The sequence below is a fragment of the Sinocyclocheilus anshuiensis genome, unplaced genomic scaffold, assembly GCF_001515605.1.
Source record: "Sinocyclocheilus anshuiensis isolate Anshui unplaced genomic scaffold, SAMN03320099.WGS_v1.1 scaffold779, whole genome shotgun sequence".
In the NCBI taxonomy this organism is placed as follows: Eukaryota; Metazoa; Chordata; class Actinopteri; order Cypriniformes; family Cyprinidae; genus Sinocyclocheilus; species Sinocyclocheilus anshuiensis.
This window is the reverse complement of record NW_015548244.1, coordinates 93,687-108,334: the sequence shown is the minus strand read 5'-3', so window position 1 is coordinate 108,334 and position 14,648 is coordinate 93,687. Positions and strand designations below refer to the sequence as shown.

The following is a 14,648-nucleotide window of genomic DNA, read 5'->3' as shown; positions in this document are numbered from 1 at the left end:
CTATTTAACTGTAATTTATTTTTCAGTTTTAATTGTAGTAATTTTAACTTAAACATATCATTTCAGTTAGTTGCCAAGGCAGCATTTCTAATTTTTTAACATTTCTATTTTTGTAGTTTCCTCTAATATTTATATTATATAAATACTATATATATTTTATTTCAGTTTACGAAAATATTTTTTAAAAATAGTTTTAGTTTTAGTTTGCAGTAACAACAATGCCTAGACTCTAACATGGAGTGAAAAATGTTGAAGATTAAGCAGTAAATAACAGTAAATACCTTAACAGAAATCACAAATGATAATAAAAAAAACTATCACACCCGTCCAATTAGAGTGAAAATCTGGGCTGCTAAGCCACGCCCATTTTGCATAATTACCATTCTACCCACTGATCCTTATTCTCTCTTCCTCTCAGGTTCTCATTGACTGGATCAACAGTGAACTTGAGGAGGACCGAATCATCGTGAAAGACCTTGAAGAAGATCTGTATGATGGACAGGTGCTGCAGAAACTGTTCGGTAAGACAAAGAACTTTCCCTTCATATTTCTCGTGTTCATCGTCTGTTTTGGCATGTTGCTGTGGTATTTTCAGTGTAGTGAGGGTGTTCTGTGTGTGTCGTCTCCTTCAGAGAAGCTGTCGGGTCATAAGCTAAATGTGGCAGAGGTGACGCAGTCAGAGATCGGACAGAAGCAGAAACTGCAGACGGTTCTAGAGGCTGTTAATGGAGTTCTCAGACCGCTGGACTGGAACACCGAGTGGAGTGTCGACTGTGAGCGCTGAAACACACTCGCATTTAAAGGGACAGTTCACCCAAAAATAAGAATTAAATTGTACCAGGGTTATTATAGTTAACTAAAACCAAAACTATTAAAAACATTTTTGTTAACTGGTATAAAGCTAAAATGAAATGGGCAAGTAACTGACATAAGTTTAAGTTAAAAAATTGCTAACTGTAAATAAATAAAAACTAAAACGGAAATGCAAAGAAAAATAAATGAAACCTATATAGTAATATTAAAAAACCCTTATAACTAATACTAATGACAAAGAGCACATAACACAATTACAAAAAAAGTTACTAAATGAAAATATAAAAACAAAAGTGAATTCAAAATATTAATAAAAACCATTATAGTATATACAGTAAATAATACGAAACAATTCTAAAATAACATGACCTTTTCCCATTCTTATTGGTTAAATGAAATATTATGAAAACAAATATATATGTATATTACTAACTGGAGATGAATAAAAACTAAAACTTAAATCTAAATAGTAATATTAAAAAAAACCTAATACTAATGACGAAAGCACATACCATTTTTACAAATTTAACTAAAATGAAAATTGTAAATATTAATATTGTTTTTAGCAAATAAACAATATACTAAATAATACTAAAATAACATGACCTTTTTCCATTCTTAATGGTTAAATAAATATTATGAAAACAAATATATATGTATATATAACTAACTGGAAATAAATAAAAACTAATCCTGAAAAAGAAATAAAAATAAACCTAAATAGTAATAGATATAAAACTAATATTAATGACAAAAGCACATAACAAAATTACTAACTGGAATAAAATTATAATATAAAAAAAAGCTATTAATTAAATATTATGAAAACAAACATATATGTATATATGTATTATTATTATGTGTAACATGCACTTATAAACTGTGCACAAGAGACCTTTATTAAGAAAGTAAATTGAGTCCATTTTGATTTCAATTAAATGAATCTTTAAATACATTATCAAAAATAAAGAAATGTTTATTGTTGATGTTAAGTCTCTGTCTCTTCCTCAGCAATCCACTCTAAGAACCTGGTGTCCATCGTGTACCTGCTGCTGGCGCTGGCCATCTACTACGCAGCTCCTATCCGCTTACCTGAGCGTGTGTCCATCAGGGTGATCGTGGTCAAGGTACGACGAGTTTATTAAAGTGTGATATTGAACATTATATCAAATAAGTTCAGCCTAATTACAGAGGTTTGTGTTTGTCTCAGAAAAAAGAGGGAATCCTTCAGACTGCTCATGTGACCAAACAACTCACAAGTACCACAACAGAGTAAGACGCTCCAATGTGGCCATCTAGTGGTGATGAAAGATGATTTTAACACAGAAAAGTAGCTTTTGTATTTTGAATGTGTGATCTGATGCTGACTTTGTGTTCACTGTTTCCAACAGAATGATGATCGGAAGATCAGGTGAGTATTCACCAAGCGGCAACCTCCAGCTCTCTCTCTTGTGAAGCCAACACGGAAGTGACTTAAACTGTAATTCGTCAACTGGCCGCTAGAGGCTGGCTGCAAAAGGGAGTCAATCCCATAGACTCCCCATGTTAAAATGCCCAACTTTACAGCAGAAAAAAACACGTTTACAGCCTGGTTCAAAAAATGATTTTGGTCTATATAGCTAATTTTGCCCTTCATGACAACTGTGAGGGGGGTGAATTTTTTTATAACTCATCCGTTTAAATTATATTAAGCCTTAAAGTTCTGCATAATTAAGGGCGTGGCCACTTGAGTGACAGGTGGATTGCCGCTGCTGTCACCGGCGTCGAGCTAGGTGGGCGAGGTTTCAGCAGCCAGCTCCCGCCTCTTTGCCTATTTTCGATTATCCGGGAGTGATGTGCGGTGACTCGCTGCCAAGATGGCGACGGCCGGCTCCGCCTACTTTAGGCTTCAAAAACGCTCTTCAGAAAACTACGGCTGACGTCACGGACACTACGTCCATGTTTTTATACAGTCTATGGTATTCACACACATTTTCATGTTTTTCCTTAAGGATCATACAGAGGTCTAGTTTTTGGAAAATTGTAGCTGGTTCATTGCTGGTCCAAGGTGGTTTACCAGCCGTAATCTGCTTGATCAAGGTGATCTGACAGATTGAAACCAGTGTAGTCCAGCTAATCAACCATCTAGACCAGCTATATGTATAAAATGGCCTGTTTTATTCAAGTAGAACCTATAAAACTAGTGAACATCAGGAGTTGGTTTTATCTGGAATTTCCACAAGTGTATTATGATGGTTTGTATGTTTTAAAAAAAATGGTCTAAAAACTGTTTATTTTATTGTCATTTGCAGAACGTGATGCTTTTGACACGTTATTGGATCACGCACCTGACAAACTGAACGTAGTGAAAATGGTAAGAACTGGATTCGGACGGGACAAGAACTTCTGTGCGATGGTACTGATTATTATCCAAAATTAACCTTCAATGTCTGTTTCTTCAGTCGCTGATTACATTTGTGAATAAACACTTGAACAAACTGAACCTGGAGGTGACGGAGCTGGAATCACAGGTATAAACATCATCTGTTAACTCTCACACAGATCTTTACAATCAAAACCGCTTAAAAACCACTTCGTGTGTGTGTGTGTGAAGTTTGCAGATGGTGTCTATCTGGTGTTGCTGATGGGATTGTTAGAAAATTACTTTGTGCCGCTGTACAACTTCTACCTCACGCCTGAAAGCTTTGAACAGAAGGTAAGTGTGCCATAGGGTGGTCTATTATGGACTGGTGAGGTCTGAAGCGGACTGAATTGTTCTGTTGGGGTCGAATGAAGTCTAATGGAGCTAGATGTGGACTTGAGTCTGATATGGTGCATTTTGGTCTGATGTAGGCTGATGTGGTTTGATGAGGTATTCAATGAATACAAATCAGACCTCATCAAACCACATCAGCCTACATCAGACCAAAATACACCATATCAGACCACATCAAACCATTATCAGACCTTATCAGATTTCATGATTTCACACACAGACCACATCAGTCTCATTAGATGAATAGTATTTATATAGTTTGATTGGGTCTGATGTGGACTTAAGTCTTACAGTGTCTGATGTGGTTTGATTTGTTTTCAGGTACCTCATTCAATTGCATCAGACCCTGTCAGACTTCATGAATCCACATCAGACTACATCAAACAACACCATACTAGACCACATCAGAACCAATCAGACTTCATGAATGCTGTTCAGACTATATCAGACCACATCAATCTCGATGAGTCCACGTCAGATGAATAGTATTTATGAAGTCTGATGTGGACTTGAGTCTAATGTGAAAATTAAATCATTAAGTCTGACAGGGTCTGATGTGGCTTGATGAGGACAGGTTTATTTTCAAATGCCTTATTAGAAGTGCATCATGCTCTGTCAGACATTATGAATCCACATCAGACTACATCAAACCACATCACAGCATATCAGACCACATTAGACTAAACAAGTCCACATCAGACAATTAGTATTTATGGAGTCTCATATGGTTTGATGTGGAATTGCTGATATGTTCGGATGTGGACTTGAGTCTAATGTGCAGTCATTAAATCTGATAGGGTCTGATGTAGTTGATGAAGTCTGGTTTGTTTTTAAAATACCTCATTAAACTGCATCATACCCTGTCAGACTTTAAGAATCCACATCAGACTGCATCAAACCACATCACAACATATCAGACCACATTAGACTAAGCAAGTCCACATCAAAACTTATCAGAGCCAGTCTGATTACATTGTAAATACTTCTCAACGAGTCTGTGGTCTGATGTGGACTCGTGAAGTCTGATGGAATCTGATGTGGTCTGATGTGGACTTCTTAAGTCTGATTATGTGGTGGTTATGGAATCCTTATGGCATTAAACTCACAATTACCTGAGCTTTTCTATTTTTATAACATATAAAACTGGTTTTGTACTAATTACTAAAGAAAGGATTGCTAGAGTGTTTTTCTCTCTGTTTTTCTCTAGGTGCATAATGTCGCATTTGCTTTTGAGCTCATGCAAGATGGTGGATTACAGAAACCCAAAGCGCGACCAGAAGGTACCAGAAAAATCAGTGCCAGCAATGTTACATCAGTGACAACCTTTAGACATCATAACAGACTAGCGCATTGTCTGCACCTGTTCATGGTGTTACCCACATTATCCACTAGATGGAGATGTTCCTCAATTGATGCAGCACACTGTACTTCCCCTGATGACTCTCACTAAACATACTGTGTTCCTTCACAATGACAGGTAACATATTCAAGCCCCTGTCTGTTTAACAGCGAATCTGTTGTTTGTGTCCTGCAGACGTGGTGAACTTGAATCTGAAGTCAACACTCAGGGTGCTTTACAACCTTTTCACCAACTACAAGAACTCGGAGTAACACTGAAAGCGATGCGAGGAAGGTTGCTACATGCCTCATTGACGCCAGGATGTCTGTGCTCACACATCTCTGGTGTTACTTTTGTACATAAGAATGAAATATTTTGTATTATTTGGCTTATTTATGCCCAGAATCGAATGTATCCAGCCTTAATGATGCATCAGTGTAGCAGCTCATTAATATATTTTATTTTTATTGCATTTGACTTACGCAAACAAGGCCTGCCACTGCTTTAAGCACTAGTAGAATAGAATTCTAATAGAAATGCTGTAATTATTTCAAATAAACAAGGACTTTCTACATTCTGGAATGAATTCATTTTGACATTTTGACTCTGAATTTGAACAGAGGGTCTTGATGGTCTTTTTTGATCAAAATAAGCAGTTGAGTATCACGTCTTCATACACAGAATTATTCATACTTAAAAACCTTGGTCCATATAAATATTTCACCTTCATGCGTCTCACACAGGTTTAAAGATTCATTTGAGGGTGTGATTCATTATGACAGACCTACACTGTACCTTTAATTTATTTAGGGCTGTTTGCTACAAGAAGCATCATTATAAGTGTTGCTCACGTTATAGATTTGTAACAGCCAAGTGATACATATTAAACTTGTAACTTTTTGAGTTTGTGCTGGAGACAGTAGTGATTCAAATTCTGGGGTTCAATGATGTCCTATTATAGAATATTGGGGTTGGGTTAATTTGACTTTGGCCAATAAGCAACCTCCCTAGAAACACATTACCAATAAATCTGAACACCCATGCAGTGTCCTGGCAACCACCTACAAAACCCAAGAAATTACACAGCAACACCTCAGAAACCACCCAGAGCACTGTACCAACCATATAGCAACTCCCTAGCAACCATCCAGAACACTTCAGCAACTGCATAACAATACCTTAGCCACCACTGGCAACACTCTAGCAAGCACCTAGAACACCTAAGCAACCACATAGCATCATGTAAGAACACTCAGAACACCTTAGCAACCGTGTATCAATGCCCTGGCAACCACACGGCAACTACACACACAGTACCTTACAAACCGCATAGCAACTCCCTAGCAACCATCCAGAATGATGCCAACCACAGAAAATATCCAGGCATTCACATGTAGTTTGAGTGGTTATTAAACTCGGACCATCTTAGCAACTGCATAGCATTCATATAACAACAACACAGCAATGTCCTAACAACCAACGCACAACACCCAAACAACTGCATATCAACACTCGAGTAACCACCTAGAACTCTCAACAAACCATATAGCAACATAATAACAGACAGTCTGAAAACCTAAGCAATGTCCTGGCAATCAAAAAAGCAACGCCATAGCAACCACCCAGATAACCCTACCAACTGCATAGCAACTCCCTAAAAACCATCCAGAACACCTCAGCAACTGAATAACAATACCTTAGCAACCACCCAGAATACTGACACAATCATTGATTGAGTCTGAGTTGTTATTAGACTCGGACTGTCTTAACAACTGCATATCGGCTCACTAAAATCAGAACTCATAAGGGACCCTACAGCAACACCCTGGCAACCAACTCACAACACTCAAGCATCCACATAGCAACCCTCTAGTAAACACCTAAGCAACTGCATAGCATCATGTAAGAACACTCAGAACACCTTAGCAACCACATAGCAGCATTCTAACCAACCACTCAGAACACCTTAACAACAGGCGACTGCCTAACAACACCCTAGCTAGTTTTGCATGGGCAAACACCATTCTCATTTTCTTGGGAATACGTAAACTGTAGTTTCCAGTCTCATTGTATCTCTCAGAGTGACGCAGAATGTAAACACATCAACAGATGGGTGAGTCTGAATCTAAATAATCCTGTTGTTTTCAGATGCTCCTTTGAGGGTCTTTTTTCAGTTGTTTGTTCTGAATTCAAACTTGCGTTTAATGGGGGAATTAATTGGGATGGTAACCATGGTAACCCTCCGGCCCAAATTACCTCTGGTTTTTATAATCAAAGGGAGGCGTTCTCTCCATCACAGTAAGAGAGTGGAAAATATGTGCAATTGTTGCTCTCAAACCTGGAGCATGTTATTTGAAGAGGAAACGTTGGATCACTATTTGGTTGTATACTAGTAAGCGTTACTGACTCAAATGTCACGTTTAGGCCCCGTGCACAGCCTGTTAGAGGGTCTTGTGTGTGTTTGATGCCGTGTATGACAGTTTAGAACATGATTTATGCTTCTACAAAATAGAACAAAAGAGGAAGTGGTGCCTTACCACTTCCTGTCTGGTTTTGAAACAGGCCTCACCCGTTTCTGAGTACTTGTTTTTGTAGTCGATTCAGAAAGATGGTCGGTTGTGTTGTAGAAGTTGATCGATCCTTGTAGTAAAGGTGATGGACCGTTTGGATGACATTTCGTCTGCAGGCCCACTGAAAGAAGAAGGATTTCTCCAGAAGTGTGGCGAGAGCCGAGGTGAAAGTTTTGACAACAAACAAGGCTGGACTGTATTGCTCTTTCATAATATCGCCATAGACTTCATGGATTTCTCTTTTATGTTTAAGCATAGCCTTTGTCTCAGATGTTTCTCCTACAATTGTTTTGGAGAATCAAAATTGATAAAATTGTACATTAATTAAAGCTATATAAAATGAATATGGATAACATCTCAGATAAAAGTTTGATATTTTTGACATATGAGCACAGTTTGAGACATTATTGAGATATTTTTTGACTTTTTCTTCTCAGGAGAAACATCTGTGAAGCTAAAGCTTCAATTTGCTTTCCATTTTACCTTATTGCTAGACATTAAAAGCAAAAGTTCACTCTAAAATTATAATTATGATGCTTTTATGTACTTTCTGGACCTTAAAGGACATGGTCACCATGAGATTTTGTGTTCCATGACCGTAAATCTGGGCCAACTATTGTTTTAAAGAGGAAGAGATGGTTGAGATTTGAGATGGTCCTTTCTCTTTCCATCTTGTTTTTCTCTCCCGCAGCATGCTTTTGTTGTCAGAGAGGTTTATGTTTTGCCCGTCAGTCTGTGTTAGGTCAATGCGGGCTGGCGTGCGTGATGCAGGAAGGCAGAAATCTCCGAGCTCCGTGTGTTCTCCTCCGTTCAGCCTGAGATCAGTGCCGACTCCCGCAGACGTCTGCTGTGTGTTGTGGAGATTCTCCGTCCTTGTGTTTTGACGTTTGAAGTCGGCTTCGGTTCGACGTACTTCATCATTGCCATAAAAATGTCCATCCGAAAACAAAACCTCAAGATTAATCGCGTCCTTGAAATTCCCTCAGGACACAAACACGCAGACAGAACCCGAACGAGCATCACTTGGCTTTCAAACAGAAGCACTAGAAATCAAATGTCTGTTGAGTGAAACGATGAATAAAGTTCACTTTTTGACAAAAACTATGTATTGAAACAGTCAAAAGAATGGCAGACTGTGGAGCTGAAGAGGAAAAGGGCGAATCGTCAGGGTGAGCGATCATCACAACATCATGACAATGTCAGGACTGCTTCCCAATTTACATTCTTCAATGTAGGCCTAAAGTATGTACTTAGCCAACAAAACTGGCTACAGTATATACACTAGTGTTGGCACAATATATACCTGACATAGGCTAGCCTATATCACTAAAATGTATGTTTTAAGAAACCACACATGTCTTAGTACTACTATTTACTTTTTATGCAGTATATACTGTGCAAAACATGCAAATGTTCTATATGCATGGAATACCTTTCTACATATGCCATTATGTGTATTATACAACTAGAGCACACTAAACCGAACAGTATATCTCACATTGCAATGCGCTCAGCTTGACCTCTCATTTCCAGTATAATGCGTGAACTGGGAATAATTACAGCCCTCATTTTTAATATGTCTATTTTGACAATATTTGACCAAACTGTAAAGACTCTAAAATTTTCCTCAAAATTGAATTAAAAACACCCAATAATATTTTTAGTAGAAGTAGGCTACAGTCTTTTAAACAGTAAGAAGCCAATCAGAAAATGTTTTCTGTCCATGTCTTTTACAATTAAGCGATTGCTGACATTGGATTGGATGACAGGTCTTTTGGAGGGTGTGGTTTCTGGAAAGGGTGTGTCTAATTAAGCCTAAACAACTGAAATTGCATGCAACTCATTTAAATTAATTTTCTATTTACTTTAGCTTTTACATTGAAAAATTTACAATTGACAATTTTAAAAGAGACTTGCAACAAACTCCTCTTATACATTGCAAGGGGTTATGAGTTTTGAAAAGCATAAGAATGAGATTAATTGTGCACATTTGGCTTGCTATTTTTTAACATACTAGGATTCAGAACACACTAATCCTAATCTTCCACACTATGTAGTAAGTATAGTATGTGAATTAGGATGCAGTCACAGTCTTTTATGAGGGACAGACCCAGTGTTTAGCTGAAAGCAAATAAGCATCCAGAGCCTGATAATGTGGCAAATGATGTGTTTTATTGTGGGTCTTAAGGAGCAGAGAGAAGAATGATAATTCAACCGACATCTTTAGAAGACCCCACACTCAACAAACTTAAAGAGGTGGGATACTTAACATCTTTTTAGGGAGGTGTGGCATAGTGGCTAATGCTCAGGGCTGATAACTGGAAGATTTCTGGTTTGAGTTATTAAAAACGTCTACTAATTCATTAGTTACTGTACTAACTAACCCACTGATATCAATGAGAACCTCATTTCTTGAGGGGTGTCTGAATATCTGTGGATTTTCTCGGTTGCTTTGTAGCAGGTGTTGGTGGAATGTATCAACAAATCTCTGAAAATTGAACACATTGTGGTGCGAACTCTGGAGGAAGACCTTTATGATGGACTCATCCTTCATCACCTGTTACGTAAGAATCATGTCAGAGCAAGAAAATTATGAACAGGCACATTATTGAGTGAACCTCATGCTTAAAAGAATAGTTCACCCAAAAATGAAAATTGCCTGAAAATGTACTCACCCTCAGACCATCCAAGATATAGGTGAGTTTGTTTCTTAATCAGAACAGATTTGTATAAATTCAGCATTACATCACATGCTCACCAGTGGATCCTCTGCAGTGGATGGGTGCCGTCAGAATGAGAGTTTAAACAGCTGATAAAAACATCACAATAACCCACAAGTAATCCACACCACTCCAGTCCATCAGTTAATGTCTTGTGAAGTGAAAAGTTGCATGTTTGTAAGAAACAAAGTCATCATTAAAGCATTTTAACTTCAAACTTCACATCTGACCATCCCTTGTCCATCCCCTGTTGTCCTCTCTCATCAAAATCCACCCTCATATTTTAGACAGAAGCAACAGTTTGAAGTTAAAAATGTCTTAATGATGGATTTGTTTCTTACAAACACAGTTTTTCGCTTCACAAGATGTTAATTGATGGACTGGAGTGGTGTGGATTACTTGTGAATTATTGTGATGTTTTTATCAGCTGTTTGGACTCTCATTCTGACAGCACCCATTCACTGCGGAGCATCCATTGCTGAGCAAGTGATGTAATGCTACATTTCTGCAAATCTGCTTTGTTGAAGAAACAAACTCATCTACATCTGGCATGAGGATGCGTACTTTTTCAGCAAATTTCCATTTTTGGGTGAACTATTCTTGAATTGTCATAAAAATGAAGGCAAAATACAAAAAATGTTTCTAATAAAAGGCTTCTTTCTTTTCTATTTTGAGGTGAACGATAACCCTCTATACAATCACGTTGACACGTCTGTGCATGTTTTGATCCCAGACAGGTTAGCGGGGGTTCAGTTACATATAGAGGAGATCGCATTGAGCACTGACGCCCAGGTACGGAAACTAGAGGTGATCCTGACAGCTCTCAACGAGACCTTAGGGCTGAACGAGGAAACGGCCAAATGGAATGTTAAACAGGAGGCAATCAAATCAAATCTTGCCACTAACCTATTTACATATTTATAAGTATATGTCCACCGTTCTCCAACCTTGTCATCTGTCAGTCATTCACAGTAGAGACCTTTTGGCTACAATGCATCTTCTGGTGGCTATGGCGAGGCATTTCCAACCCGATCTAGTCCTGCCTGTAAACGTCAGCATGGAGGTCATCCACTGTGAGGTGATTAATATTGAAATTATTTAAATGTGTAAACTAAATGTTTCAAAATTACACTGGCCGTATAGTAAAGAGGTTGTGAAGCCACTAACACCACAATACTGCTGTTTTAGGTGGTTGCTAGGGTGTTGCCAATATAATATAATTTAATAATTTTCACAATTCATCACTGCATATTATTTAAAAAAACTTAATATGCATATTGTAAAGAGCAATTATTTTCAATTTATTTGTCATTGCATATTTGAAAAGTTACTATGCATATTATAATGGAAAAAAATTATTTCATGTTCAACTTTTCACAGTTTGTGACTGCATATTATTTGAAAAATGAAAATTTTTAAATTAATATGCATATTTTAATGAACAATTGTTTTCATAATTTTCTCATAACTCATTATTGCATATTATTTAAAAAATAATATGCATATTATAATGAACATTTTGTTTTCATTATTTCTTACAATTCATCACTGCATATTTAAAAAAAAATCAATATTCATATTATAATGAAAAAGAAAGATGTCATATTTTGTCATAATTCATTATTCCATATTTTTTGAAAAATTGACATGCATATAATTTTTTCATAACATTTTACAGTTTATCACTACAAAATATTTTTAAAAATCATATGCATATTATCATGAAAAACTGCTTAATTTTTGGAACACAATTCATCATTGCATATTATTAGAAAAATTAATATGCATTTTATAAAAAAGGGGAAAAAAATTCTGCTCATGTAAAAAAAAAAACCCACAAAAAAAAACTTTTCCTGCTCATGTATCAAATCTGCACATCCAGAGAAAAATTGTATTAACCAATATTATAAGAGCCTGATATCCATCATCCAATCAAATCCAAATGGAATCAAGTCCCACATTATTCATTTTGAATATTCACTGAGCAGTTAAATTGCATTACAGAAGTCAAATATTCACGTTGTTAGCATTCATTCAAATCTAATTTGTTAAACAGGTCACAAAAAGTGGCATCAAGGCAGACAAGCAGACAGAATTCATCACATTTCAAAGGTTTGTGAAGAACCTCCTTCCCTATTAAACATTCAACTGCACTTTGAATCTCTGTGACACCATCCAAACCAGTGTTTTCATGGTCTGTTGTTTGTCTCCGCAGTAATTCCAGTGAAGTGCTGGAGAGAGAATCTAACAGTGAGTCAAACAGAGGCTGAACTCTGAGCCTTTTCATTTCCATATTTATAAGCATCAGTAACTTTCAGATAGTGGAGGCGTATAAAGAAGAAAGCGTTTGCTTCTTAATCGCTCTCTTGCAATGTCTTTGCAGAGGAATGTCCACTTGATGAGCTCTTCAAGCTGGAGGCTCACAAAATTGAGACCGTGAAAAAGGTTGCGATTTAGTTCGATATGTCTCTAAATGTAGCCTTTGACACATGTCTTGCACAGCTTCATTAAGTTTTCTTTCCTACAGGTCATTTTGCACTTTGTGAGTAAGAACATGTCATCTCTGGGACTGAATGTGACAGACCTCGACAAACAGGTATGCTAACCCTAGTTTAAAAGCCTCATGGTGCATTTTTTTCTAGAGGTCAACTTAAAGGTTAAAGGAATAATCCGCCCAAAAATTAACATTTGCTGAGAATGTATTTAGCCTTAGGCCATTCAAAATGTAGATGTAGATGAGTTTGTTTCTTCATCAGAACAGATTTGGAGAAATGTACACATCATTAAGATGTTTTTACCTTCAAACCATTGCTTCCAGCTAATACTTTATTTGAGTTGTCTATCTATAATATTCGTCTGAATCAGGAGAGAAATACGCACAGATCAAGCACCGTTTTAAACAAGTGGAAACAGTCCAAAACAGTTGTAAACAAATATGTTGGTGGGTTTTGAGGTGAGAGGACAACAGGAAACGGATTTTTTAGAATTAAATGATCACAAAAATATATATATTTTTTAACAATATAAGCCTTTTATTTTTGACGTCTCATGTTTTGTTAGTTTGCAGATGGAGAGATTCTGCTCTTGTTGATCGGTCAGTTGGAGGACTTCTTCATATCACTCTGCGAGTTCTCCCTTTGTCCTGTCGGGAGCTCAGAAATGGTGAGAACCTGAGAGAACCTTAGAGTTTTGCATTTGCACTGAAACAAGAGAACCATGTTGTTAGTCAGCTCCATTTCGCTTTACAACAATAAGAAAAATGTAATCCAGGCTTATAGGATTTTACATCGGCGTAACTTCACACGCACCTCCAGGAAATGTCTCGCCGTTGTATAATTAACGTCTCTTAGGATGACTGTGGATATGACAGCAGAGCAGCATAAGGCATGTTAAGAAACCGAGGGTAATGCAAAAGACAGAAATCAAAACTAATGATCTCATGGTTGCCAGAGAACTCGCAGTGTTGCAGATTTAAATTACATTTAGTTGTTTGTTTTAAAAAATGTTGATCTTTTTGTCATTGTTGCAGCTTCATAATGTGACACTTGCATTGGATCTTCTCATAGACCGAGGACTTCTGATTTAATCCGTTGACCCTCAAGGTAATTAATTTGGGACAGTCTAAACCCTAGTGAGCTGCGTTGTTGTCGAGTGTGTACATCCCAAACAAAACCACTTGAGAAACTCAAATCTTATTAGGCAGCATTATTTTCCCGCCATCTGTTTGATATCATATATTGTTTAAAATGGTCTGTTTTTGATGTTTTAATCAAATACTTTTATTTAATATGAAATATTTTCATAATAAATATTTTCTTGTCATTTTCAATGTTTATTTATAATCAACAATTCTCTCACTTCACCATCCAGCTTGAATTTATTTTGCAAATGTAATAACACTTCATGAAGGATATGTGCACTACTGAACTAAAACCCTATTTAGGCTGTTTTTGTGTACTTCTTTAGTAGAATAGCTGTTATTTAGCATCTATTGTTGATCTGTCTGGTTGTTCATAAGCTCATTTTGCATGTTTCTCACAGATATTGTTTCCCAAGATGTTCCAGCCACTGTGAAAGTGCTGTATTACTTATTCAAGAGGCACAAAAACAAATAATCTAGTGACCCACCTTTCAATTTAATAAAACCTTTCATAATGCTTTAAATAATCAAATTCACTGTAAATGTGCGTCTGCCTTCTGACTAAAAATCAGGGCACAGAGTTGACAGTCAGATTACTTTGGCACTCAGAGTGTTAGAACACTTTAGAAGCAATTGTACAGAGTGTCTCTGATCCACAGAAGAGGCTTCAGAGAGAAAATGAGAGAACATGGCCACTCATCTCATCATGGAAATTGCTTTTGGATGCTGACAGCTTCAAATTAATGTCACCTTTTCATTTTCCCACTTTCCAGTTTTTTTTTTTTTTTTTTTTTTTTTTTGTCAGAGTTGG

General features: G+C 36.9%; 1 protein-coding gene and 1 pseudogene across 1 annotated transcript in view; both read left to right on the top strand.

Annotated features, from left to right (window-relative positions):
* The window catches only part of LOC107655138 (beta-parvin-like), a 21,440-nt gene extending 15,977 nt beyond the window's left edge, over window positions 1-5,463 (top strand). Inside the window, exons 5-14 of the mRNA XM_016442558.1 lie at window positions 419-521; window positions 633-773; window positions 1,825-1,940; window positions 2,024-2,085; window positions 2,205-2,224; window positions 3,105-3,166; window positions 3,255-3,323; window positions 3,407-3,508; window positions 4,776-4,848; window positions 5,103-5,463. Of these exons, the coding sequence (XP_016298044.1) occupies window positions 419-521; window positions 633-773; window positions 1,825-1,940; window positions 2,024-2,085; window positions 2,205-2,224; window positions 3,105-3,166; window positions 3,255-3,323; window positions 3,407-3,508; window positions 4,776-4,848; window positions 5,103-5,179 (825 nt within the window). The 3' untranslated portion in view covers window positions 5,180-5,463. The remainder of the gene's footprint in view (window positions 1-418; window positions 522-632; window positions 774-1,824; window positions 1,941-2,023; window positions 2,086-2,204; window positions 2,225-3,104; window positions 3,167-3,254; window positions 3,324-3,406; window positions 3,509-4,775; window positions 4,849-5,102) is intronic.
* A 2,099-nt stretch (window positions 5,464-7,562) lies between these two features.
* Window positions 7,563-14,312, top strand: LOC107655127 (gamma-parvin-like; annotated as a pseudogene).
* Window positions 14,313-14,648: the final 336 nt, after the last annotated feature.